Source organism: Haplochromis burtoni, unplaced genomic scaffold (genome assembly GCF_018398535.1).
Source record: "Haplochromis burtoni strain Fernald_Lab_line unplaced genomic scaffold, NCSU_Asbu1 Contig_149, whole genome shotgun sequence".
NCBI classification, from domain to species: Eukaryota; Metazoa; Chordata; class Actinopteri; order Cichliformes; family Cichlidae; genus Haplochromis; species Haplochromis burtoni.
The window spans coordinates 1215825-1241185 of record NW_024582510.1 but is presented as its reverse complement, the minus strand read 5'-3'; the positions used below and the strand labels follow the sequence as shown (position 1 = coordinate 1241185).

General features: G+C 41.7%; 2 protein-coding genes across 6 annotated transcripts in view; both read right to left on the bottom strand.

The window, feature by feature from the left end:
• Positions 1-12795: 12795 nt before the first annotated feature.
• edn1 (endothelin 1) lies at positions 12796-17327 on the bottom strand. Its single transcript, XM_005942663.3, has 5 exons — positions 16958-17327; positions 16603-16753; positions 16169-16318; positions 15897-16001; positions 12796-14697 (listed from the first exon to the last, which is right to left on the bottom strand). The coding sequence occupies exons 1-5, from the start codon at positions 17016-17018 to the stop codon at positions 14559-14561; spliced, it is 606 nt and encodes a 201-aa protein (XP_005942725.1). The 5' UTR covers positions 17019-17327; the 3' UTR covers positions 12796-14558.
• A 3842-nt stretch (positions 17328-21169) lies between these two features.
• hivep1 (HIVEP zinc finger 1) overlaps positions 21170-25361 on the bottom strand; it is a 65709-nt gene continuing 61517 nt past the window's right edge. For all 5 annotated transcript variants that reach the window (XM_005942664.2, XM_014340192.2, XM_014340190.2 and 2 more), the window contains 5 exons: positions 25224-25357; positions 24961-25136; positions 24344-24445; positions 23124-23647; positions 21170-22885 (listed from right to left, as the gene is read on the bottom strand). In XM_005942664.2, the coding sequence (XP_005942726.1) occupies positions 21788-22885; positions 23124-23647; positions 24344-24445; positions 24961-25136; positions 25224-25357 (2034 nt within the window). In that variant the 3' untranslated portion in view covers positions 21170-21787. The remainder of the gene's footprint in view (positions 22886-23123; positions 23648-24343; positions 24446-24960; positions 25137-25223; positions 25358-25361) is intronic.

The window sequence follows — 25361 nt, the reverse complement described above, 5'->3', positions numbered from 1 at the left end:
TTTGTCCAGGGCTTTTCACCTATTAAAATCTATCTCTGCAAATCTAAAACATGCCCTTTAAAGAACTCTGTCAGCTTTCAGTAAGCTTTGAATTACACACGGTCTGCAGCAATTCTCTTATTTCACATCACCAAAGTGTTTGCAGCTTGAAATTGGTTTTCATACATTTTGCTTTCCTGTGTTTGCTCGACTATCTACTTTGGCCTCACTTCATGTCGCACCTTTTCACGTCACAGGACTTCTGGATCCTCAGACTTCAGACTCTAGTGCAGCTGCAGCGCTGTGATTGTGGTATTCAGCGTTGAGTGGGGACATGCGGGGCCTCGCTGCAGACTGACGGCCGTTTGGGAAATGGGACAAAGTCTTAGAGAAAATATGTCTGGAATGTAGTGGAGAGAAAAAAAAGACAGGACACACTTTCATAACCGAGCCAAAAGGATGGTTAAAGGTTACAGTAATCTTGATGTTGTTTAGAACACCAGAGCCCAGCAGATAATTTCCTTTAATATTAACTAAGCATCCATAATTACAATATGTGCAGGCTTTAAGATCAGTAATTTGTTTTGGATTGCAGAGGGGATATTGTGTACATACCAGTTAAATAAATGATTTTCCCAGTGAGCAAGGCTCAGCAACTTAAGTTAGCCAGCTACAGTTGTGGTCAGACTTTTGCATGCACTCATCAGGGGCATGAATGTCATGGTAATTCTGAGCTTTACTGTTTCTTGATTTATATTTATCCTCCTAAGAGCTCTTTCATGGCATGCATTTTTAATTTTTCTTTGCTATTTGGGTTGATTGGGACCTAAAGAATGTAAAAACAAAGAATTACCAGATTATTTGGGGTTTTTTTTACCTAATTTTTGTTTTTGAGAAAAATGAGATCCACATATGAGGACATTCATTTCAAATTTTGATAGAACAGTGTCAGTACAATGTCCTCGTAAGTGGATATCAGGTCTTTGTAGAGAAAAATTAAGCATTTTGGTCTAGACGTCCAAAATGTGATGTCCACATATGTGGACGGCAGGTCCTAGGAGGTTAAATATCTATATATACGTACTGACTTGAATCTTTTAATAAGTGGATTTGAAGGTTCCACAACATCCTTTCACTCTCACTTCTCATTAGTGACCGTGGCAGCAAAAAGAGGATTTTAGTGACAGGACTGACCAAAGGAAAAGTCCCAGGAACTCGGTGAAGATCTAAGGAGAACTGTAGATTTACACAAGTTGGGAAGTTGCCGCCCCAGAGCAACAAAGCAGCACAGTCACCTCACAGCAAGAAGAGCTCGCTGAGCCCGCTCTATGTTGAGTTTGCATGTTCTCGTTTCTGCGTAGGTTTTCTCTGTATACTCCAGCTCCTTCCCACAGTACAAAGACAGGCATGGTGTGAGATGAACTGGAGATTGTAAATTGACCGTAGGCGTGAATGTGAGTGCGAAAGGTTGTCTGCCTCTCTGTGCTAGCTCTGCGATAAACTGATATCCTGACTACCCCACCCCGCACCATCTTCCAGCTGTGATAAGCCACAGCCTGCCACGAACCTGAAGAAAATGGACTTATATTAAAGAATAGAGAAAATCAAAATTTTGAATTAAATATCTGAACTGAACTGTTTTGTGGGAAGGTTTGTGAAAGTGAATACAAAATACAGTCAACACAAATCCAATTTAATATGCTACAAAATATTTTTTTTGCCTGCAAATTGATGTGATTAGTATCTGCCAGTTATTTTTCTTCGGTCTTTGGTTAAGTCTGGACATGTAAGTGTTGATGTTTCGACTGTTTTACCTAAAAAGAGGTTGACATGATAAACTTTTACTATGTATCGTCAAACATCCTCTTCTAAATTAGCTCGCGGTTCCTGTTGTATTTTATCAGGAGCAGAACGCTTCATGGGGAGAGATCTTTTTGTGACAATACTTACATTTAAGTGGATGAATTCTCATATCATATGTTTTGCTCATCGTAGGATTGACGATATCTTGCTGATTGCACTGAGCGCAATCAGATTCAAAACGGTGAAAGACAGCAGTTCCCTCATCACCGCTGGCTGCCTCGACCGACACTTGTGAATGCACTTTGCACCGACCTGTTGGCCTGTTCACTTCAAAGAACTTGGATGTTTACGTCCTGGGTTGCATCCATGTTGTACCAGTGCACACATGTCGGTAGTCTCCTCATTCCTGCAAGATCCCGTATTTAGAAAGCGCATTCTGGGACTCTTCCCGTATTGTTGTAAGTCCCTTATTTGCCGCCTCACGATGGGATTAAATCTCTGAAATTCAGCTGAACTGTATCGATCCGACGCATCAGAGAGACAGGTTTCTGATGAAGGGCGCAGCAATCTGCTGATTTGTTTTATTAATTCCGCTTCAAACATTGCAGCAAACTTCGGATGGAATAACAAAAGCGAAACCACGAGCTTGTTATCTAATCTGATTGGCTTGAAATTACCTGTCACTCCCTGGCACACGATTAGATTGTGATTGCTTGCTTTTTAAAATAATTTTAGGAGCCAATGCATTGCACAGATATTCATCATAATTTATGAGGTTGTAAATCTGCATGCCTAGATATTACTAATTCAAGTGCAGAGTTGAAAGATAATGGGCAGCAGCATGTGTTATTGTTATGGCTGAGATTTCTGTCAGATTCAGCCACAAACTTTTTTGTTGACAAGTTCTAACATGAACAATCATCTTGGCATCACTTATACAATGAAAAGCTAAGCTAAGGAGGATGATGATGGAGTATATAAAAAGACCGGACACAATGAGTCCAACCCAGATGTTTATTACTTGGCACCCATCCTGCCAAAACAGCAACCCAGACTCTTGGTGCTCTCGTCCCAGCGCAGGTTAGCCGACGCTGGCAGCTGGATGGCAGCGAGGCGCTCAGCCCTCGCTCAGGTCACTCACCTCAAATGAGTGGGCTTGGAGTGTTTATGGTCAGGACTCGTTGGTCCACGTTTTGCATGGAGACTATAAACAAAAGGAAAAAAGGTGGTCTGGCTCTGTTTAAAGTTAAAAAAAGGTGGGGGCGAAAGCAGAATATTTTGAGCCGTTTACTTATTTACCTAAGCTGAGATGAAAAGATAATTATCAATGTTGTGTCTATGCTTTACACGTGAAGCTAAAATTAGGATGTATTATTATTATTTTAGAACTCCTACTAGAAATGCATGCTGAAGCCAGGAAACGCTGACTTTTTCTTGGGCTGGAGAATGTAAACGGAGGGAAACATCTAGTCTGCTCCTGTCCAGTGGTAACAGCACTCGCCTACCAGCATCTCTGAAGCTCACTAATTAACACATTGTGTCTGATCTGTTGCATTCAGAGTGTGAAAACAAAAAGTTGTGGTTTCAAGATGCCACCCTCAGTTCACTGTCGCCAAGCTTTAGCTTTGCAGTGCTTTTAAATGGGACCATCCTTATTTCCATCTCCATATATATTGCTGGACCCTACTAGAGTAGCTTTGCATGATGCACAGGTCAAAATAATCTTTAAACTGGCCCCTGGTGCAAACCCTTAGTAGCTCCACCTTCTGAAACAAGCAGTATTAATTCTTCTACTTTTAACACTTGTTTAAAACCAGCTGTTTTCTGACTGGCTGCTTCTCACAAACAGAGGGTTTGATCAGCGGGTGGGTGGAGCTTCTGTGTTTACACACTGTGGGATATCCTCACTCGGGGCAAAGAGTCAGAAAAACACTACTTGAAACAACTTTAATAGCAGTCTGAATCCTGAGCTTTTGGTTCAAAGGAATTACTTCTTCACACACTGACTTCATTTTGTGTCATTTTTATGCAATTAACAATTTGATCACTCGATCATTACATTCACACATATGGCTCGTGCAGCACCTCGACCAGCCCCCCTACACTCCTTAAGGTTCCCGATATAACCTGTATTATTGTCCAGAGAATAGTCCAAATAACAAAACATGATGTGCAGCTTCTAAAGTATTTCTAAAGTTGTCCTTTCAGTTTCGCTTTCACCTGCTGTTGTGCTTTTATGGCATTTAAACATCAAACCAAGTTACTGGCATTTTGAAGTACTGGAAAGGTTTTATGCAGAGGCCATGCTCGATGTAGACTTTAAATGTATATAGCCAAAGCCAAGTTCAAACACCAGTCCCAGGGCGTTAATAATGGCTGAAAAAAAGCTATTTATAGCACATACTCACAACTAGGAGCTACTTGTTTCGATTGCATTTCTGCTCAAGTTTTAGCCCCGAATGTGTTTTATTCTGCAGGTATTTTCTGCACGGTGCTTTGCAGAATTTACGGTAATGTTTGATTGCTGTCATAATGTGTTAGAAAAGTGTTCATGCAGTAAATCCAAATGAAAATCTTTTTACATGAAAAAAGGCAGTTTGTGTTTTAAAGGCTTTTATTCTGAAGTATGTTGAAGGCTTTGATACTTTAAATGTATTAACAAATGAAAACAGAGGTAATGGCATTAATTGTTGATGAAATGTCTCTCTCAAGGTGGTTTACACACAAAAGCATAGTCTTCGCTGCTTTGTACACACCGTTCCCATCTATCAACGTTTACCTTGTGCGTCCTTCACGAGGCACAATAAGAGTTTCATCTCCACCTGCCTAGCAATGTAAGCAAACACGCCGACAAAAGAGAGCAAAACAAACAGCAGACGCTATTAATAACATGTTACCAGGACTGATACTGTAAGTGAATGTCCTCGTTTCTTCATGCGTTTCTCTTTCAGGTTATCCCTCGTAACTGAAATCAAATCTTAATCTGTCTGTTTGCAGAGCCAGCTCAGGGGAGTGTTTTTTGCTGATAATGTGAGGTTTATCCAGGGGCCAGTGTGTCAGCACTTTGCTGCTGGCATTTATAGCAGTGAGAGGAATATGGGTTAAAATTCTCGAGTCAGTCAGCGGCACTTTTTTTTTTTTTGTAGTATAAAATAAACCTGAATCAGTTTAATTCTAAATGAAATGAATGAAAAGGATATTTTTACATCAGCTTGTTTGACTAAGAGCTGCTGATGTTTTGCAGGAAAAATACTTAATTTATGCAATAGATGCTCCAGCTGTGTGACAAGTGAAAGCAGTGCAGAAATTTGCATAGTTTTAAACCAGTAGGGGCAAAATGGACTCCAACACTACTTATTCAGCAGTACTGAAAAAGAAATGAAATTAATCTTATAAATAATCTTTATTCGAGTCAAAAAAGGTAGATTTGCTAGGGCATGCTCAGTGGCTATCGACTTGTCAATTAGCGAGTTAGCCAATGAGCATGCAGTATTACTCCCTCTTCACATCTCGATTCAAAACACCCAGATCCCAGTGACAAACATGCTCATCCTGAAGCTTTTTAACAGGACCTCACTAGCCAGTGGATAATGTTATGGTGTGGTGGAGCTGAAATTACTGAGTTCCCAGTGAGAATTTTCAACTGCAACTCTCTTTGAAGGTTGGAACAGCCATAAACCCCCCACATAACTATCTCTGATCGCGGCAGTACACATAAACATTAGTAACACTGTAAAACTATTGAGATGCCACTGTTGTGTATTTATGAGTAGCCAATCAAGCCATACGTAGAGCACTGACCAGCCTCTGTTGGCGAACATGTTACATGCTGTGTTTTTAAACACACCTCAGACTGATGATGACTGAAGGAATCCGACATCAGTCCATCCTTAACACTGTCTATTAGTATAGCATGCTAACATTTGGCAGAAAGTAAAGTGCAAATAAGGCTGAGGAGAGTGTCCAGTGATAAACTCGATATTCAATCCAAGCCCTTCTAGAAGCAAAGGCTCTTGAAAACACCTTCAGAAACTTGTTTGGGCAGTTATTTAGAAGCATTATCCAGATTAACTTTAATTTCAGATGTCACACAGACATAAAAGTGCTTGTTTTAGACTCACCACTCAAGTATGATAATAACAGTGTAATGACTTTTCCCCAAAATAAAGGTTTTAAAAGCTTCCATCACGGTCAAACTCTCCCATAGACTTCCCATGGTTTCGTGTTATCATAGCCAGGGGTGCACATAAGTGGTCCGCAGGTGCGCATGCACTGTCAAAATAAAAGACGCGGACCAGATAAGAAGTTGCAACGCGCGTTTGCGTACATAAGATTTCCTAGAGGAGGACAGACATTTGTTTAGAACTCTTAACGCTGGCTTCAAACAAATGCCAGCTCACCTCCTGCAACCACTTTTCCGAGAATACGCGCTTCTTTTGTGGTTCGGACTCCTTCTGACATTTCTTTGGAGGTGGAGGAACGCCAAAGTAATTGCTTAAAGGAGCTTGCTTCTTCAACATCTTTAAGAGTTCTAAACAGAGTCTGTTATCTGGTGGTGCTGATGTAAACCCAAGAGATCCCACGGATCGGTGGGATGTATCTTCTGGATACCATGAATGTACCAACATTTCATTGAGAAGATGGTAAAATTCTTAATTTCACTGGTAAAAACCTTGACTCGGAAAACTCGAGAGAAACACAGCAGTCACTGGAATTTGTCCTATTGGGTAGTGAAGTAAAAACATTCATGCCAATCTGTCTTGTTGTTGTCGACATGCCTGAGTCATGAAAGTGGTGGTCTTAGCGACTGACACTGCCATGCCTAAAGCGATGGTGCTGCTAAACTAAAAATAACTGAAAATGTTTCTGTATTTAAGCTTTAATTGACGTTAAGCCATTCTTCTACAGTAGCTCGCCCTCAGGCGGAGTCTTGTCAGCCAGGATGATGAATGTTGGGTGGGTGAATTACTGGATCAGGAATGCTCTCAGACTAACAGCTGTTAGCCACGCAAACAGAAAAATGCAAACAGTTACTTCAATTCCCACATAAATAAATATTTTATTATGTTTTTAACTTTGTATGCATGAAGTTTCATGATGTTTTTAACTTTGGTCGCTTCATGCATACAATCAGATGCAGCATTAGAAGCACCTCTGCGTGGAAACTGCTCTGCTGAGGATGTTTTGTAGTGTTTTGCATCGTATCGTTTGGGCCCGTTGGTCAACGGGTGGGGCTCAGATTGGGCACTGAGGAGTTTTCTTTGTTTTGCTCGAGCCGTTCCTGAGCAGGTTTTGTGTTGTTTCCCTGAAACTGAAACTGCTTATGAAAAACATTTTAGTTAACTGAAACTGTAGTGGACAGAGTAGAAAAGTGAAGACAACGTTAAACAGTATTTTATAAAAATGGCAAAAAACCCAACCGAGATCTAAAAATTCACCCTTCTGACAAACACATCCATCTATAATCCATAATGATAAAGCTTAATACTGAAACTAAACCTTTTTAAACAATAAAAACTAAACCGAAACAGGCAAAAATGAACTAAAAAACAAACATTTAAAAGCACATTCAAATGAAAACATCTATTTAAAAAAAAATCTGTCAAGTTTAGCTTCAGGCTCAAAGCCATTTAGCAGAACACTGAATTATAAGAAGATGATTAATGTTATTCACTTTATCTAATGGGTTAAAGGTCGTTGTCATTACTCACAGGGAGACTTCCTGTAAGGGTGAAAGAACTATTTTATTGATCGATCATATTTTTTCCTTTGGCACCGATCAGTTTTACAGGTTTGGTTGCGCCAATAGAAAATATTTGAATGATTAGATAATTATTTAATGATTTTAAATAACTAACTGGGTTTATTACATTTGGCCTTGATTCAGTCCAGCTGTTACACCCTCCCTCTTCACATGAGTGTAGCTCATGTGTGAAGTCACTCTTTAATGGTTTTGTTATTAATTCAGTTGAATTACATTATTTTTAATATAGCAACAGTCACTTTAAAGCCTTTTCTACTGCAGAGTAAAGAATTGAAACCCCAACAGTCACAATGAGTGCTGGAGCTGGCCAGTACAACAGTGATCAGTCAAACTGTGTACAATAATACAATAAAGCCTTGTGTGTTGGCAAGCAAACAGTGCATCTCCAGCGTCGTGCTGGTGCTTCCCGTGGCCGAGACATCAAAAGCTCCCATTGGCACAGATTAAATATTAGATGTGTCGTACTCGGTCCACAACAAGTGAGACAAACACAGTGAAAGTGGGTTGGGAGAGGGTTTGGTGTCCGATTATACCTGGACTCTGTAGTAGTAGTATGTGTAGTATGTGCAGTATTACTATAGGTAAGATTCCGACAACTCCTCATGAAAAGTGGTGTATATAACCAATGGTCAGTACCCAAGCTTTGCACACCATCATGCATTGCACTGAAGGGAAAATAGCAGAGCATCACAACATAAACTAACCAAGGAATTTACAATAGAAGTTAAGCTCAGTATTTATTCATAACAGAAATACACATGTGATACCAACGACTCACTGCAATGAAACATGTAAAGTTAATTATTTTTGCCATTAGCAGATGTTAATGTTCATAAAGTTTAATATGTTTAATCTCTTTGTTTTAAGAGTTTCATTTTCTTTAATAGTTATACAGTGGTATGGCAGGCAGATCATTCAGTACGAGACGGTAAAGGCGTACCTGTGATCAGCAATGTTTTTAGTTTGCTTCATCGTTTTATCACAAAAATATTCACCTGGCTCTTCATCGCTGTCTCAGCCCTCCTGCTTTACCCCAACAGCTGTGACTGGTTTTAATGTTGTGGCGGATGGGCGTACATGTTATGTCATCTGTATATATTTAGACTTTGATGGCGAATCTGTTTTTCATCGCCTGCTGACTTTGACTGATTTAATTTTATACACTGGAGTTCACACCGAGGCTGGTTTCTGAAAGTTTGTGTGTAATTCTTTGCGTTCTGAGCATTCCTCCTCAAATGTGTGTGACACTGTGAGACAGGCGCAGCACGGTTAAATAAAGCCGTGATGGAAAAGCAGAGGTATAAGTGCCGACTCATCTCATCCCCACAAACATACTTGTCAGCAGCAGAGCATTTTCAGAATATCTCAGGGATATTCCTCTAATGCTCCTCAGTGTTTGTCGTGCTCCTGCCAGGCAGGGAGGGTCAGGCAGGACTAAGAGTGGGATTACAGGAGTGCTGAGAGATACTAATAATCAGCCCAAGTGTTTCAGGCCTCCTCGCCAAGATGTGATGACAAATCGAGACTCACTTCAGCGTGCCAGTTTCCAGTCTCACCCTCACAGGCCAACATCTTCCACTACAAACCCAACCCTGAATCCTCAGCCTCAACCTCCCACACTGGTTTCATTTGCTCCATCATCCAGCGGCCCACTCCTGATAACCTTCTCAGCCAAACACTGAGTTTGGCTCATGCAGCCAGGGTAATTAATCCGCTCTGGTGGGGCCGCAGCCGAGTTTCGTGATGCTTTCGCACACCTGGGAGTGTTGGTTGGAAAAACAGGGCGTGTGGAGGGAGAGCCAAGCGTTGGGCACACGTCAGAAGCAGAGGCCACCGTGCCCTGCCCAGACGTTCCTCGCGCAGGCTCCTATTGTTCGGCTCCCGCGCTCGAGAATTCCTGTCGAGTCGAGGAGATTCCTTCACGTGTAATGGGCTATTATGTTGTGCTCGCTCTGTTGAATAGACTAATGAGTTATGCCAAAAGCTAATGTCTCAGGGGAGTTCTCTGCACAGAGCTGCGTAGCACAGACTCAGTGCCATTGTGTTCAGACCCCCCTGTCCGTTGGCATGCTGTTAACCTGATCAGTGTGCAGGTACAGTGAGGCATCTCCTTTTAGCAATTATCCTGCAGGCCTGAAAACTTAATAAAGCTACACCTGACTCATGGTGTAAAATCGAGGGCATTTAAAGGCTGAGGAGATAAGAACAGAGTCATAAAAGTAAACATGCAACAATCACGCTGATAAAAGTAATCTGACAACAAACTGTACAGTCACTGTTGTAAAAGAGCCAAAGTGATATAACATTTTTTTCAGCAGAAGTCTGTTAATATTTATATTGTCAATACTTTAGCACTTGATTTTTCCATAGCGTTATCTTACCATCAAAACATACGGTGAGCTTACTACTTTACTACTTTACCTTACTCCATTTTTACCAACCGCAGCATTAATGTAATAAGAATTTAAGTTTATGTTTTAACGACGGCCACATACATACCAATACTTAAAGACGATTAAATACATTTTAATTCCAGTTAATTTCCTTCTGAGCTGTGATGTAGCCACTTTTACACAACTACAAAATCCAAATCCTTCTGCCACCACCCAACACTGATGTTGTGCATCACCTTTATGTCATGGATTACATTCGTTAACCTGACTGAGCATGTAGAAGAATGTCTTAATGGATTGCTGTTATTGTTCATTTTCACCTGTGGAAGAAGCATTCAGATATTGCTCACCTCACCGCATGAGATCTTAACTTAATCTAAAGTTAAACACACTTATTGTTGAATTTAAAGACTGTGGTAAAAGAGGCCTGCGGTTGTTACAGCGTGTGTTTTTTGTTGTAGCTGTCTGCATATATGCTGAGTTTCATTGTATTTGTTCCATTTTTAATATGCTGAGAGTTTGTACAGCTGCTGGTTTGGCCACGTCTATCTTTCAAAATTAATTTTTAGCTCAAAGGTAGGTAAAAATGATCTAGCCCTTAGCAGGTCTTAAGATTAGGTAAATACTGCCTCAGATGAACAACAATACAGGAAATATGACAGTGTGTCAGTATTTATTTACCCAAAGCTAAGCAAGAATGCGGTGTGTGAAAAACTAAGTACACCCCAGGATTCAGTAGCTAGTGGAACCACTTTTAGCAGCAATGACTTGAACAAATTGTTTTCTTTATGACTTTAGCAGTTTGTCACATTATTGTGGAGGAATTTTGGCCCAGTCTTCTTTACATTGTTATCTTTGTTTCAGGTAATCACATATCCACAGCTCTCGTCAGGTCCTCCCACAGTATTTCAGTCGAGGGCGATTGCAACACCTTCTTTTTCAAACATTTTGTTGTAGATTTGTTGCTGGGACTTTAGAGTGCTTTGGTATACAGACGAGTTCTTCGTGGCTGCAAAATGAGCCCAAATCATCACACCTCCACCACCGTTCTTAAGTTATGTTGTGCTTGCTGATTTGCTGTGTTTGGTTTTCTCCAACTGTGATGCTGCACTGCATTATGGCCAAAGATCTTGGCTTTTGTCTCGTCTGTCTAAAACATTGTTCCAGAAGTCTTGTGGTTTGTTCAAATTGAGCTTTTTAAACCTAAGCTGTGCTGCTGTGCTCTTTCATTTGTTGTTTTTTTGCATATATTGTTGCTTCCTGCTAACCAGGGCCTGTAGCGTCAGAGATGTAAGCCTATTTTGTCTGCACATTAGTACTTCTATTTCACAGAGACATATCCATGCTTCTGCTTCCATTAACAGGATTTTTGTTTGGCTGCGCTGACCACTGCACCTGGGATTAAGTCCAGCTTTTTTGCGTGTCATCTAAACTTTCTCATTATTGTCTGAATCTTTGGTCCTGACTGTCTCCTGCAGCAGACATGCCTCCAAATTGTTTTGCAAACAAACAGTAGGTCTGTGTGGAAAATGTGACTTCAGCATTGTTATGATTGGACTCAGAGCGCGGGAGGACACAGCAGTGTTTCTTACAGCACGCCCGAGGCACAGAAACCACCGCGGATTTGTTTGCTAAATGGGCTGGATAGATAAGACTTTTCACCCAATTTGCATCGGATTGTTTTTTAGCTGCTAGTTCAAGCAGCTCTCTGATGAGTGATGGCGGAACAATCTGGGCATGCCAGTGTTTGAGCCGAACCAAGAACAACTTGTATCACGTTCATTAAAGAGCAGGGACGTGTCTGACAGATTAATCCAGCAGATTCACGCCGTTTTAATCTCTGCTTTGCAAGAATAAGTGCTTGGAGATCTTTAATGTATGATATAACTGTAGCTTTAGCTGTTTTTGTGAGTCCTGTCCAGTATTACTGTGAAGCTTATGGTGTAACGAAGCAAAGTTTTGCTTCGTTACTGAGTTTAATGCATGCATATGCATATGTGGCGTCAGGTTACAGGGTCATTCCAGAGGTAATCGACAAAATGTGGAAAAAATCAGGTACGTTTTTTTAAACTATAAGTTTAGGATGTTAATGAAGCTACATTTTATCATCATGTCACTTTGACATGTCGTGAAAGTGAGTAAAGATGGGCTGAAATGTTGCTTTTTGTCAATTAGCATTAATTTTCCTGCATGTTTTTAGCCCGAATGACTTTATACAATGCTGTTCAAAAGTCTTGAGCTCCCCATCATTTCTCTATACTTTCCTTCCAAGGAGTCTGCAGACCTAAGTCAAGGGGTGAAGCAGCGTTGTGTCTAAACGTAACAGACAACAAAGAAAGAACCAATTTTAAACTGTATCTTTAAGTGCTTTGTTTACTAGCAACCTGTTGTTTTGTACCAAAAACGTGATTTCAAACACTTATATGCATATATCTGCATGGTGTGCAGTGTGTCTTTAAAAAATTTGAGGAAACTGGATTAGTAGAGATCGAAAAGAGGACAGACCTAAAAAAACTATTTACATCAAATAAAGATCAAATCATGCAAATCGCGAAAAGACCAGGCAGAGGACCTGAGCGATGTGTCCGGCCCTTCAGATGTTCACTGAGGGGTAAAGGTGGCTGTCATGAACCCATTTTTGATGAAAGGAAATGGGGATAAACAGCTAAAGTATTCCAAATTATACAGGAGCTGGGCTTAAAAATCTGTGGTAACAGGTCTTTTTCAGTTGAATTTTTCCTGCCACAGTCTGAAGACATGGATGTTGGGTTCATTCCTGTGTTAGCCCTGCTATAGACTAGCAACCTGCGCAGGGGTGTAGGGGTGTACCCTTCTTTTTACCCTATTTGTGTCAAGTCAATTTTGGTCATGCTAAATGTTTAAAAATACTGTAACGAAGAGCTGAAGAACTCTGAAACTTTAAAATGTCAAATATCAGTCTCATGTCACTATCAGTACTAGCCCAGAAGTTCATACACTAATTTCTCTTAATTCCTTCAAAGCTGACATTTCCATGGCTCTAGGGTTTCTTTTTGCAGCAGTAATAATAGCTGGATGAATGATTTACTGAAATAAAACGAAGTTGACTCGCGAGCCAAGATTAAATTAAAAGATATGCACGGAAGCTCCTGAGAGGAGAACAGCTGCCCCTGGAGGAGGAGGAGTGGTAAAGGTCGACGAGGAGACAGCAAGCGTACGTAATGACCTGTATGTGTAATGATCATTAAAGGTGAGCCGGGAGGTCGTGGCAGGTTGGAATGAGAACTACATAAGTGTGACACGCGCTGTACTTTGCTGAGTCACTTGGTGGTAAAATGTGGAAACTTTGAGGTGGATACATAAAAGACACATCTTACAGGGTTGAACATAAACCGCGTGCTGGATGTGCGAGCTGCTGGAAGAAACCCGACGTCCACTTTCAGCTCGTTTAGAAATTGCACTGTACACACAGGTTTGTTGCCGAGATGAAAGGGCATGTTTAGCTGCGTTTGACTGCTCTTTGCCTGCACTTTCTTGTTACCTCTCAGTTTGTCTGTCTTTATCTTGTTGCTCACACTTTGCTTTCTGACTTTCCCTTTTTTTATTTACCAACTTAAAGCCCTGCATACTGAACACATGCAGCTTTCGTCCCAGTTCAGAAACTTTAATCCCACATTCATTCTTTCTTCAGCGGAAAATGAACCTTTGACGTGACAAAAAATGAAGGAGCCGATCCGTCGCTTTTAAATAAACGTATCAAATTTATTAAAGTTTGCCCAGAATTCGGCACGTTGGCGACCAATCATTTCGCAGAAATGACAAACCAAACAAACAAAGGATCGACCAATATGGCCATCTAATTACAATGTGTAAAAATGATAAATAAATAGAGAGCAGCACATGTAAGCAACAAAGTTACTGAAAACATAAATTATGATGAGTGAATGGCAAGAAATCAGTGATAACATCTGGAATACAAAAAAAAAGGCTCCCAGCAGCTGACACACAGGAGACACCCTGTTAGGTAAATACAGTTTCAGTCAGTGAAAACATGTCTCGAGCAAAGCCATGATACAAGGCACATAATCCCTTTTACTGACAGATGATCTGTTATTGCAGTTGTGTGCTAGGAAAAAGAAACTATGGCATTTTCAGAATATACAGCAGAGATTTTTTTTATTCTGTTAGAAAGATTTGAGTACATTCCTCTCTGTAATATCAGGTTCATGAAATGTTATTTGGTGTCTGTTTTTTTTTTTTGCTTTGTTTGTTTGTTTGTTTGTAAAGTCAATAAGCGTGAGTCTCTGACCGTGACATCTGAAAAGATCAATGAGTGTCCTTGATTTTTGCAGATTGTGGCCAAGTTCTCTTTTTCAGCTTGTCTCCTTTCACCCGAACTCCTTGTAATGTCTCTAACGTCATTCTGGCGTCTGAAGAAGTGCAGCCCGGTCGAGCTGTCTGTGCTCTCTGCTCTGCTGCACTCGTGAAACCGATATGGAGTCGGTTATAGCCGGCCTTATGCGGGCTACCCGCTTCCTTCCTGAGGGGCGCTGCTGCACAGAAGTCCCCGCTGGCTTTAGAGAAGGTTTAAAGCCCCTTCCTGCCTCTGTATGACAAAGTGCAGAGGAAAGCAGTCTTCTTTAGGAGGCCACGCTCTCGCCCTCCCATGCTCTCGCCCTGTGGTGCTGTCTCACCCTCCACTTCTCCAGGAACAGGCGGGTTTTCAGCGCAGCCCTGAGCGCTGGAGGCGGTGCCCGTTTATCACTGTTGTTCTTCAACCTGTAGATAAAGGCATAAAGCCATTAGACATGCAAACCGGTGACTTTGCAGATTATGTAAAAAGCAGGTGTGTGAATTGGAGCAGTCAGTCAAACACATTCAAAACAAAGTTGTTACTCCTGAGTGGTTCGAGAAGATGGATGTTTGGAGTTTTATGATTCCAATTATTAATAAGTGAGAAAGTACAGACATGTGGCGCCGCAAACTTTGAGACATGACAGCACATGAACGCGGCTCCTTTACCCACAGTTAAGCGACGTAAAGTGGCAGAGCTTACTCAAGGTGAATTCCACACGATCCTAGGAGTTTTATGGAATTTATAACGCAGCTCAGTCATCATAAGTTTCAAGGAATTCCTCGCTTGGGGGTTAATCTCTAAATTTCTGCTTCTGAACATGTGCTGGCTGTTTTTATCCTGCAGGCTCACGGGTGTTACGCTCACAAGAGCTGACATATTTCACGCTACAAAGGGACCTCGTGTTGCTGTGAGGTTGTACAGGGGCGAGTATAGAGGGTGGCCATGGGGTGGTGCACGGCCCCCTGCTGCCCCACCAGCATCAAAAGTGCTATTGGACTAGAATTGGACAAGAGTGTTAAAGCACTTTTAATTATGTATCTACAGCTTTTTACTTCTACTCCACTACATTTTTAATACAAATATAGTACTATTTACTCTATTTAGTCATTTTTTTCAAAGCTTTAATTTAACTAATGGTGATTTTTAAATATGAATCAACTAAGAAATGTTGCTCTTATTATAAATTAATATACCCAGAAGTATTTAAATTATTTAGAATCATCACCAGCTGCAGGATGAAGTAACAAACAAGAATTATTACCCACAGTATCATATATATGATTCTGTGTAGGAAGTACTTTACTTTGAGTATATTTTGATGCTAAAACCATGAGAATGTTAAGTAAGATTGTGACTTTTTCTTAAATAAAGAGATCAAATGCTTGTTTCCACTGTGCCACTTTGTCCTGTGTTATTGCACAGGGCCACATGGGAGCATGAGAACAATGCCCTCTATAGATTTCAAATCAAATATTTTGATTTCTTTCTTCTTGTTCTTTGTCCTTCCAGTCCCTCCCTATTTAAAAAAAAAAATCCTTTTAATGTCCCTGGTTGTAATTGCCACTTTATTTTGCAAATACTGCGGTGTTTATCCCTCTTTAGTGCAAGCGTGTTGTTTTACCTCTTAATCCTGTCCGTGTCTGCTGCCAGCTTGTGTTTGCGCTGCGCCCCAGCACCGTCGTCGCCCCCGGGGGAGCGAATCACCACGTCGGCCGTTGTCTCATACCTGAGAGCGGGAGCAGAAACACGCGATGAGAACAGGATCACATTTCAGTTATTCATTTTCTACACAAAACCTGTCGCCACATGTGATGGAGACAATGCAGAACGACAGACTGGGAGCGTCTTTTGGTGTCACTGTCAGTAAATATGCTTTGGCTGTGTGAAGCGCACCTGAGGCGGTTTTCAGGCCGGCAGAAGTTCAGGCAGGTGTTGTCGTTTTCCCGGACACACTGGCAGCGAGGTACGCTCCTGGGTGCGCTGGAGTCCGCGAGCGCGCGCCGCGTCCGCGGAGCGTTGCCCAGTCCGTACGAGACCACGCGCCTGGATGCGACAGAGACACAGTTAGAATCATAAAACTAAAGCAAAGAGTCAAAAACTGAAAACTAAACATGCTTAAAAACATATCAGAAGACTGTTGAATGCGATTAAATTTTGTTGTTTCGCTTTCACGTGCAAAAATACAAATAATCGGAGATTGCTTAAAGAGAGTAAAAACGCATAATTTATCGCAAAACTTCGTCAAACATCAATCTAAGCGATTTACTTTCTCTTTACACATGTTTACACGCTGCTGGAGACCACTAACCACACTTAAAAATACTTACTCAGGTGTGTTGACCCATATGATGTCCAGGTGGCAGAAATAGACGCACTCCTTGTCCTGGAACGATGCGCAGGAACAGCGTTTGGTCCGCACATGGCGCCCCTCTTTGACGGTGGAGGCAGTGAGCGCGTCTCCGGCGGGGGCCGACAGGACTGTAATTACAGCGTCGTTATCAAAACACAATCTACAAGCTATTAAACTAAAGAGAAGTTGAGACTAATCTGCATAACTGCAGGCTGGGGATGTTTTTGATTTGATTTGCTTTCACTCAGCATGGTGAGTGGTTTGCTCGGTGTTTATGGAATTTACGTAAAATTAAGTTTATAAGTGGTTGGAAAAAATCTCGCAAAAGTTACCTGTGGAGGAAATCCAGGAGTACATCACTGATAACACGGAAATCCAAACGTATATATCCATAGTTTGCAGTAAAGTAGTGCTGAAGAAAATGAATAATCCCTCAGAGGTGAGAAAACGAGCGTGTATCCCTCAGAGCGTTTCAGCGAGAGTCCTCGGAGATTCGCGCAGGAGCGCAGAAGCGTCGGTCTACAGTCTCTGTTGTCAGTGTGGGCCCACATGTGCAGCCCTTTGACTTTATAGTACAAGTGCTTCCCACCTCCCCTCCTCCCCCTGCAGCGCTGTACAGTTTTGTCCTTTGGCTTGTACCCAGACAATAATGTTTGTTAGCAGTCGGTCCCTGATAAGGGGCCGTGCAGGCCAAGTTGAGGAGTTTGAGATGCTTTGGTTCCAAGTTTGGGGGTGTGGGGAGTGTGGGGGGAGACTCCAGGCGAGTAAATGCGACCTGAGCCTTACTCATCTAGTGGTGCTCTGATTAGACAGCAGGTGGCAGTCTAGCGACAGCATTTCTGCTTTAGCAAATTCAAATTCACTGTAGACGTTTAATACATCAGCGTCAGAGGGGACTTGGGGCTATTTAGCAGAAATATAGCTGAAGCACACAGAACTACAATAAATGTTGATGCTTCACTTAAAGTGTATCAGCATGAGTTCTTTCTGAAAATTACTCAGTTTTTCCTGCATAAAAAAAATAAACCTCAATAAAGATGCCTTAGCCTTTTCTGAAAAATTAAAAAATGTCCCCAGGATTATAATAAAAACATGTCAACAGCCAGGCTTAATATTCTCAACAATTAAATACATAATGGAAGTCTTGATAAACAACAATAAGTAAGGCCTTGGTTCCCATACACGTGACTTGGTATTTAGTACTAAATATACCATTTTGTGCATTATCTGCACAAAAAGTGATGAGTGGAATTTAAAAGTGCCTTATGCCCTTTTTTAATGAGAGGATGAGTTAATTTTCTTTAGCTTTATCTTATTTGTAGGCAACAACGGTCGCAACTGATGGTGACTAGGAGGCAAACTTTGTGAAGGGGAAAAGGAGTGGTTCCTTTTCTTGTGTGAAGCAGACAACAGGTACCTGCAGATTACCAATGACCCAAAGGGAGGTAGAGATGAATTAGAAACCATCATGAAAGGTACGTGTAGGTATGTAAGGTATGTGCCTTCAGCAGGATCAGAGATTCAGGTGATGGAGAGAAACTATATGGTTTTGGAGCTTTAAAAATAACAGCTGGCAAAAACGCTGTCAAGTAAAAGTATAGCAGGCATAATAATTTTACATTCTATTGATAACGAATGCACCGTATTGTGTCTGCAGTCAAGTGAAATAGTTCTTTCAAACTACAGCAGCATAACAGCTTAAAGACACAATTTGAAAAAAGCAGTGCCATCCATACTGGCACAAAGGCTTTAAAGCAGTCAGTGTTGGTTTAGTCTCCAGCACTCTTTTTACTGCACCTCCCCAATAAATGCTACAAAAAAAAGCACCAGAACTTAGATAATGATCTCAACTTTTCTTTAGAATTGTAGTGTCTTAAATCTGACCTGTGATCTACACATTGGGGGGAAAAACCCCAAAATTAAAGCGCAAGAAAAGACTCAAAAAATTCGACTTTATTTTTATTAGTGTAAAAATTATTAGTCTAAAAATGTAAGTGTACCTTTTTTAAAATTACCTTACAATGAGTGAATATATACACTCATTGTAAACCTCTAACCATGAATACACCCACTCACTGACTAAACCTGTGAAAAACAGAGAGCAGCATGATCATTTTTAGTGGAAAAACTTTCTCACGTATTGTTTCATGACGGGAAAATAAACTCAAAGCAAGCTTAAATGGAGTATGCACCCGGTTAGACCTCTACAGCACAATGCAATTTGTTTTTTCCTTCATTTCCTACTTCAATACACATATCAATATCTAAGACTGTGAAACAGTACAAAGTATTGTCCGCTACATCCACTTAATCACAGCTTCTAATAAGATATTCCAGCATTTTCTTAAGAAGCCAGCATGTGTTCGTATTGGGACTCGTGTCGTCCACTCTCTGTATAATCTGCACGGCTGCAGATCAAAATGTTGGTCTGCTTGTTCATGAGCTGGAAAAAAGAAGTGAGTTTAATGTGAGTCATTCTCTCTGTTCTTCACAGCATTGTTTGCCTGAAACAATACATTACATAACCGAAGCAAACAGCTTTTTCTGGGGTCCCTTTGGTCATGATTTTTGCCGGAGATTAAACATCTCAGCTGATAAGTATGGCCCAAATGGAGTGTCCTATTTACAGATTAATTGTAGTCGAATTCCACATATGACATGTTTGTAGCGTGTAGGGTATTTTGTGATTGTCTGTTGTCTTGCGTCACCCCTTGCGATCACAAGTTGGAGCAGACTACTTAATCTGATGGTTTCCCTCCATCACCAGTTGTAATAAACCGTGGAAACCGAGAGGTACTTCATTTTCAGACACACTTTGCTGTGGGCAGCAGTGGAAAATTGGTCTTGTTTGCATGTGTGTGCATGCCCATAGTGGAAAAGTCTTAGGTAAAGTATCCTGTCGTGCTCTGATGCCCCTACTCAGAAACGGGCCTCGAGAGTTTCCACTGGCTGGGAAAACAAGTTTGTCCAGGAAAGAAACAAAGCAGAGGAGCTGCACCACGAGCAGATTTGTAAGGTTTGGCACTCAAGTTTAAATCATGCATGGTGTGCTTAAGCCTTTAGAAACAGCCCAGGTTTTCTTCTGTTTTGGCTCTTCGCTTCATCAGTGTAGCAGATCTTGACCTCTAGGGGTCTCTGTTTGCTTTGCTATAGCTTCACCCACAGCAGCCAGCCCTGAGGGAGGAGGGGTCTTCAGTGTGGATGGATGAGTCACCTTTCTGAATGGTGAAGAACAAGGTTATCACTGAAAACCTCTTAAGACGACAGGGAAGTTTTCCTCACTGAGGCCAGATTGCCATGTTTGAGCTCTCCATATCGTCACTTTGTTTTATTTGTATAAAATAAAATCAATTCGAAGTGCAGATCGAATTCTACTCGTTAAAATCAACAAATTGCAATATTTAGGGAATGTTTATCATTAAAGAGTGGTAGTAAGTGATACATTTAAAAAAAAAAAGGAAAGGAAAAAAAAGATTGAACTATGGTTCAAGATTGTTGCAGTATTTTTTCATCATTTAACACAGCCCAGTGAGCATGCTGATTTTCATTCTGCTCAGGTCTATGCAAAGGTTAGAACACAGAACAGTGCTGAAGCAAACGTGTGCAACATCATCTTTCTGAGAGGTAAGAAACTAAAGTCTGAACACTGAAAACAAACATAACCACCTACTTGTAATTTAAGAAGCTCCATTTTTGGCTCTGCAGAGCATATTTTCATGGTTTAAACTATTAAGATTAATATGTGTGCTTCACATGGCAGTTTGATGTAATTGCTTTGGGGCACCAGATATTAATGACACGCATTTAATGTGTTCATTTCGTAATGAAATCCCTTTGGGCAAGTGGGTTATTTTATTTGCAGTTGTAACAAACAGTTTGCTGCTCATTAATTCATCTTTCAGATCTTTTCCTGTTTGGTCTGCAAAACTTTCCGAGTTTATTTTAAAAGTCGAAAAACCCTAAAAACCAAGCTTATCATTGCAAATCCAGTTCTGTTTTAAAACATAAGCTTTATAGTATTTCCAGGAAATGTAATTGATTTATTTATTGTTAGACTGAAACACTCCACCTGTCACCTGTAACCGATTCACAAGTCTGACACAAGTCTGAGTCACCCGTAAGATGAGGGTAACATGAAGTGTAAAGTGTACGTTAAGATCCATTTTTCACTAACTGGAGCATTTCTGATGTGGCTTCATTAACTATACATCCATAGTGTAGTGGTTTACACATTTGCCTAACACGTGAAGGCTCCAAATTCCTCTGGGGTAGGATCAGGTGTTAAATAAATAAATCTGCCAAATCAAACATGTGGAGCTACCTGCTGTGATGAAAGTAGCTTTTATTAAAGAAACAAACTAAAGTCTACATTTAATGACAGGAGTGTGTTTTTCTGGCTCATTTCCATCAATTTCCAGTATATAAAAGCACAGCCTGTAAACTGATGTTTACTGTTGGAAATGAGTGAGGTTTGCAGGTGTTCAGAGGGACGAATAGCCTCCTTTTTAATGCAGTAAGTGTTTAATCAATCAAGTATAAGACAGTTTAAAGGTTTATAAACAATTTTTTTTACTGATACAGTTAAGAATATTGATACAGCAATGTAAAGCTACCATAATGCACATACCTATGGACTTATGGGTCATAATGGGCACTAGATGGATTATAATAAATAGTTGAACACAACATCTGTACACAGAAACATTGCCCGATAATCCATAGAAATGTACATATACAAGTACAACATTTATAATTCCATAAATTTACGAATGACGAATCCTCCAGAATAAAATTGATATCATCCAGTATTATGGTTCTTTTTTATTTTTTTGAATTAAACACAAGCATTGACTGAATTTATAAGGAATTATGTACAGATTCCTAAACAAGAAACTCCATAAAGGCACAATTGTCTATACAACATGTACAAAAAAAAAAAAGAAAAAAAAACTGTCTGGAGCTGACAATTTGGAAAAAAAAAATTAAATGATTGGTCATCATCATCATCATCATAACTGTCATATGATTGCACGTACAATATGAATGTCAGCATCTGTGCTTTGAAAGGTGATTTGCTGAGAAACAAACCCCTGAAAAGTGTTTTCAGTCTTACAAAGTGACAAGAATTACAAAAGGAGAAGAAGTGTTTCCACTTGAGGGTTTCAGGTGGCAATGACCAGTCGGTCTTCATCGTCACTGGAGGCCTCGTTATAGTCTTCAACTACCTTCTGCCAGCTGGTCACTGGTGGCGGTCGTAGAGGTGCAGGATCACCAGCTCCTTCAGCTGCAGGCTGTTTGGGGCTGCTTGCTTGACTCTCAGGAGCTGGTGATGGATTCTGCTGGAGGGATTTTTCTCGTTCATCCCTCGCCACAGTCTGTGTGAGCTCTGCTCCACTGTTACCTCCGGGGCTAGCCCTGCTGCCTGAGGTCAGTTCTGGAGAGGAGCTGACCTTAAAAGGGGTGGGTGGTGAACCAAGCCTGTGTTCACCATGAGGTGGCTGTGTTCCCAGAGCTTCAGGGCTTCCCTGCCTCTCAGAGGACCCGGGGAGGGGACTGAGGGTGGACAGAGGGCTGAGCGAAGGAATGATGGCAGGCAGGGCAATATTTACTATTTGCAGGCCTGGGACGTGTGTCTGCGGCCCAGTGCCGCTTTGGGAGGTGGGGTTGGCAGCTAAAACCTGCACTCCGAGGGCAGCATTGAGGGTGAGGCCTTGCTGGGGCAGCAGCTGTGTGGATGCCAGGCCTGTATTGGTCAGTCCCATGAGGTTAAGTGTTTCCAGACCCACTGGCTGGATTGTTTGAGCCTGCAGGCCAGTAACCTGCCCTAGAGGGAAGCAGGGTACGACACTGCTGATTGGTTCCTGGACCACAAGTGGCTGAGTTGGCAAGCTCTCCGTTTGGGGTGGAGTGTTGGGAGCTGGCAACGGGCTCGTGTTTCGATGAATGACGCTCAAAGCTGGGATGGTGAGCTGGACGGGGCCCGCCTGGATTGGCACAAAGGTAGAATAAGCCGCCAGGCCAGCAGGGACCAGCTGGATCCCCCCAACTGGAACCATACTGTAAGAGGAGCGAGACGGCTGCTGAGAGTGCAGGGGCAGGTGACTGAACAGGTGAGTCTGGGTCTCTGCTCCCGGTGTTTGTGATACACCCTGTAGGGGGAAGTGTGAAGGAACTTGAGAACCAAAGGAGGAAGTCTGTGTGCCCCGGTCCACTGGTATACTTGACTCACTGGTTGCCACAGCAGGAGACGCAGAGGTGTCCTGTGAAAGGAAAAAAAATATCGTCACTTCTTGACATTATTTTGGCAAAACCCAAGTTTAGAAGATATCTGGATGAGTCCAGTAGACCTATAGGATTATTCACCTTTGCTCAGAGAATTCAGAGGAGTTTTGTGGAAGTGCCTTGCATGCAGGAGTCAAAGTAAGGGTATGGATAGGAAAGAAGGGAAGCAGACAGGGAGGGATGGGGGGGGACACAGTGAGAAAATAAGGGTCTCACCTGGCCTATTTTGGAGCCCTTGCCTTGCACTGGGGGACTAGGGGGCACATCAAAGTCTGGGTAGTCGATGGACATCTGCCTGCAGGGTGACACTGGGCTCATCATGTGCACCGACTCTGTGTCTGAGGTGTAGGACTCTGATGTGGTGGCAACAGGTGGAGGAGAGTGAAGGAAAGCCATTTGACTGCAGCAGGACCCCGAATGCTTGCTCAGGAACACGGGGCTCATCATGGGGACAGATTCGGAGTATGTTGTGTGGGATTCGGGAACTGGAGGCTGGGACAGAGGGAGGGAGATGGAGCTGATCGACATCTGGGCTAGGAGTGCGCTAGGAGGGACGTCAGCCTCTTTGGAAGAGATGTGCTGCGGGCTTGCAGACACAGAAGGATTGGTAGAGAGTCCCGACTCTGCCTGGCTGTCCTCCTCTTCCTCCTCGTTGTCATCATTCTCCTCATCATCAGGACCATCGGAGTCATCTCCATCTGAATCTTGGCGGTCAGCACTGCTCACCTGACTGCGGTCTCCTGCCGAGGAAATACGTGAGAAGAAAAATTGAATTCTTGTCTCTGAAATCTGCTGTACTTACACGTCATCACAGCTAGAAAAAAAACTCATTCACTAAATAACTTTGATTATCATCCAAGATTTCTTTCTTAAAGTGAGAATAAACAGCACTGAAAATCCCGCTACTCGTGGATGTTTTGTACTGCTGCTGCAGTGTTTCACACCCTACACCACCATACGCCCCTGAGCTCCATCACAGGCAGAGGAGGAAAAACAAATAAGCTGTTAGAGACTTGGACCACAGAATGTTTTCAGGCAGCCTCTCTCTCCCTCTCTTTTTTTCTAAAATTAGATGCAGCAATTTCCTCTTTCTAAACGCTGTGCATGTCGCCCACATGCGCTTTGAGTTAAGAGGAAGAAGCTGCATTTAGAATTTCTAATTAGACCGTGGCAAAGCCATTGATCGACATAGCAACAGAGCACAAGCAGGGACACTTCATGTTTTATATTTCATGCCATTAAACTATTAAAAGAAGGGCAATCCTGCTGTTAGAAATCAAAGCTGACTGTATAAGTAAATCTGAATTAAGTCAATATTATATATGCAACTGTAGTAATACAAAACTCATATTTTACAGACAAACTGTTCATCTTATAGAAGTTATGGCTTTTGTGCAATTCCCTCAAGGAAAACCCCGAGGAGCAAAGCACCGTACCAGAGTCCTCAGCATCCTGATCGTCAATTAGACCGTCAGGCACCCCCATCTCCATGCACTTCTTACTGTGGGCCTTGGATTTCATGTGCTTGGTCAGATTGCCTATAACAAAAAGGGAGGCAATGAGGTCTTACGGGTGGGTAGAGCTTGAACAATAGCACAGAAGGAGTTTATGTAAGAGTATGCGGTCTTTGGGAAAGCTCTATGTAAAGGGTGAGTAACTGATAAAGACATTTTTAAATGAACGTGGGTTGCTGACACCAAGTACTGTTCTGCAGTGTCGCGTGGGTAGGCAAGTTCGATAAAGAATGGTGAATCATACTGTCTTGGTTTAAGAGATGGTGGAATAACATTTTTAATTTCACAGCTTGTAAAAGGAAAGAGTAAATTCTTTCAGTTCCTGTGTGTTACAGATACAGAGTTTGATATTGCAAAATCAGGCGTGAGAAAGAGCTATAACTTTTAAAGACATTAACAGAACTACATTTGTTCCTGTTTATACGAGGCTGCACTAATTATCAAAAGACAAGGCAAATGAAAAATCATACATGCATGTACTGCATTTAAAAGGGACTTATTCAGCTGCATTGTACGAACTATAATCACATGGCACTCACCTTTCGTCTTAAAGGAGAAATTGCAGTGGACACAATGGTACGGCCGGACATCAGAGTGAGTACGGATGTGTTTGCGCAGCATGCTCGGCTTCTTGCAGCGAATCCCACATTCCTCACAGATGTATTTACCTCGCCCACGGCCACGTACATAAACATACTCCTCGTTAGATTTGTACCTGTGGGTTTGAAATGTAACCATGAGCACAAAATCTAACATAATGTTGCTAACATTTTGAATATAATCAGATTGTTCCGTTTCATACCCGCCATCAAATATTTTGATTCGCCTCGGTTCTGTTGTAGTGACCAAGTCCTTGTCTGAATCGTTGCTGGCTTGAGTCTCTGGCTGCACTTTACTTTTGGTTTCAACTGATACAGACTTTTGGGTTACTGGCAACTGC

Coding starts and splice junctions, on each gene's coding strand:
- edn1 (XM_005942663.3), bottom strand. CDS start 17,018: ATGGATATATACGTTTGGATTTCCGTGTTATCAGTGATGTACTCCTGG. Junction 16,002..16,168: donor CGGCCTGAAAACCGCCTCAG/GTGCGCTTCACA, acceptor TCCCGCTCTCAG/GTATGAGACAACGGCCGACG. Junction 14,698..15,896: donor GACACGGACAGGATTAAGAG/GTAAAACAACAC, acceptor CTTTATCTACAG/GTTGAAGAACAACAGTGATA.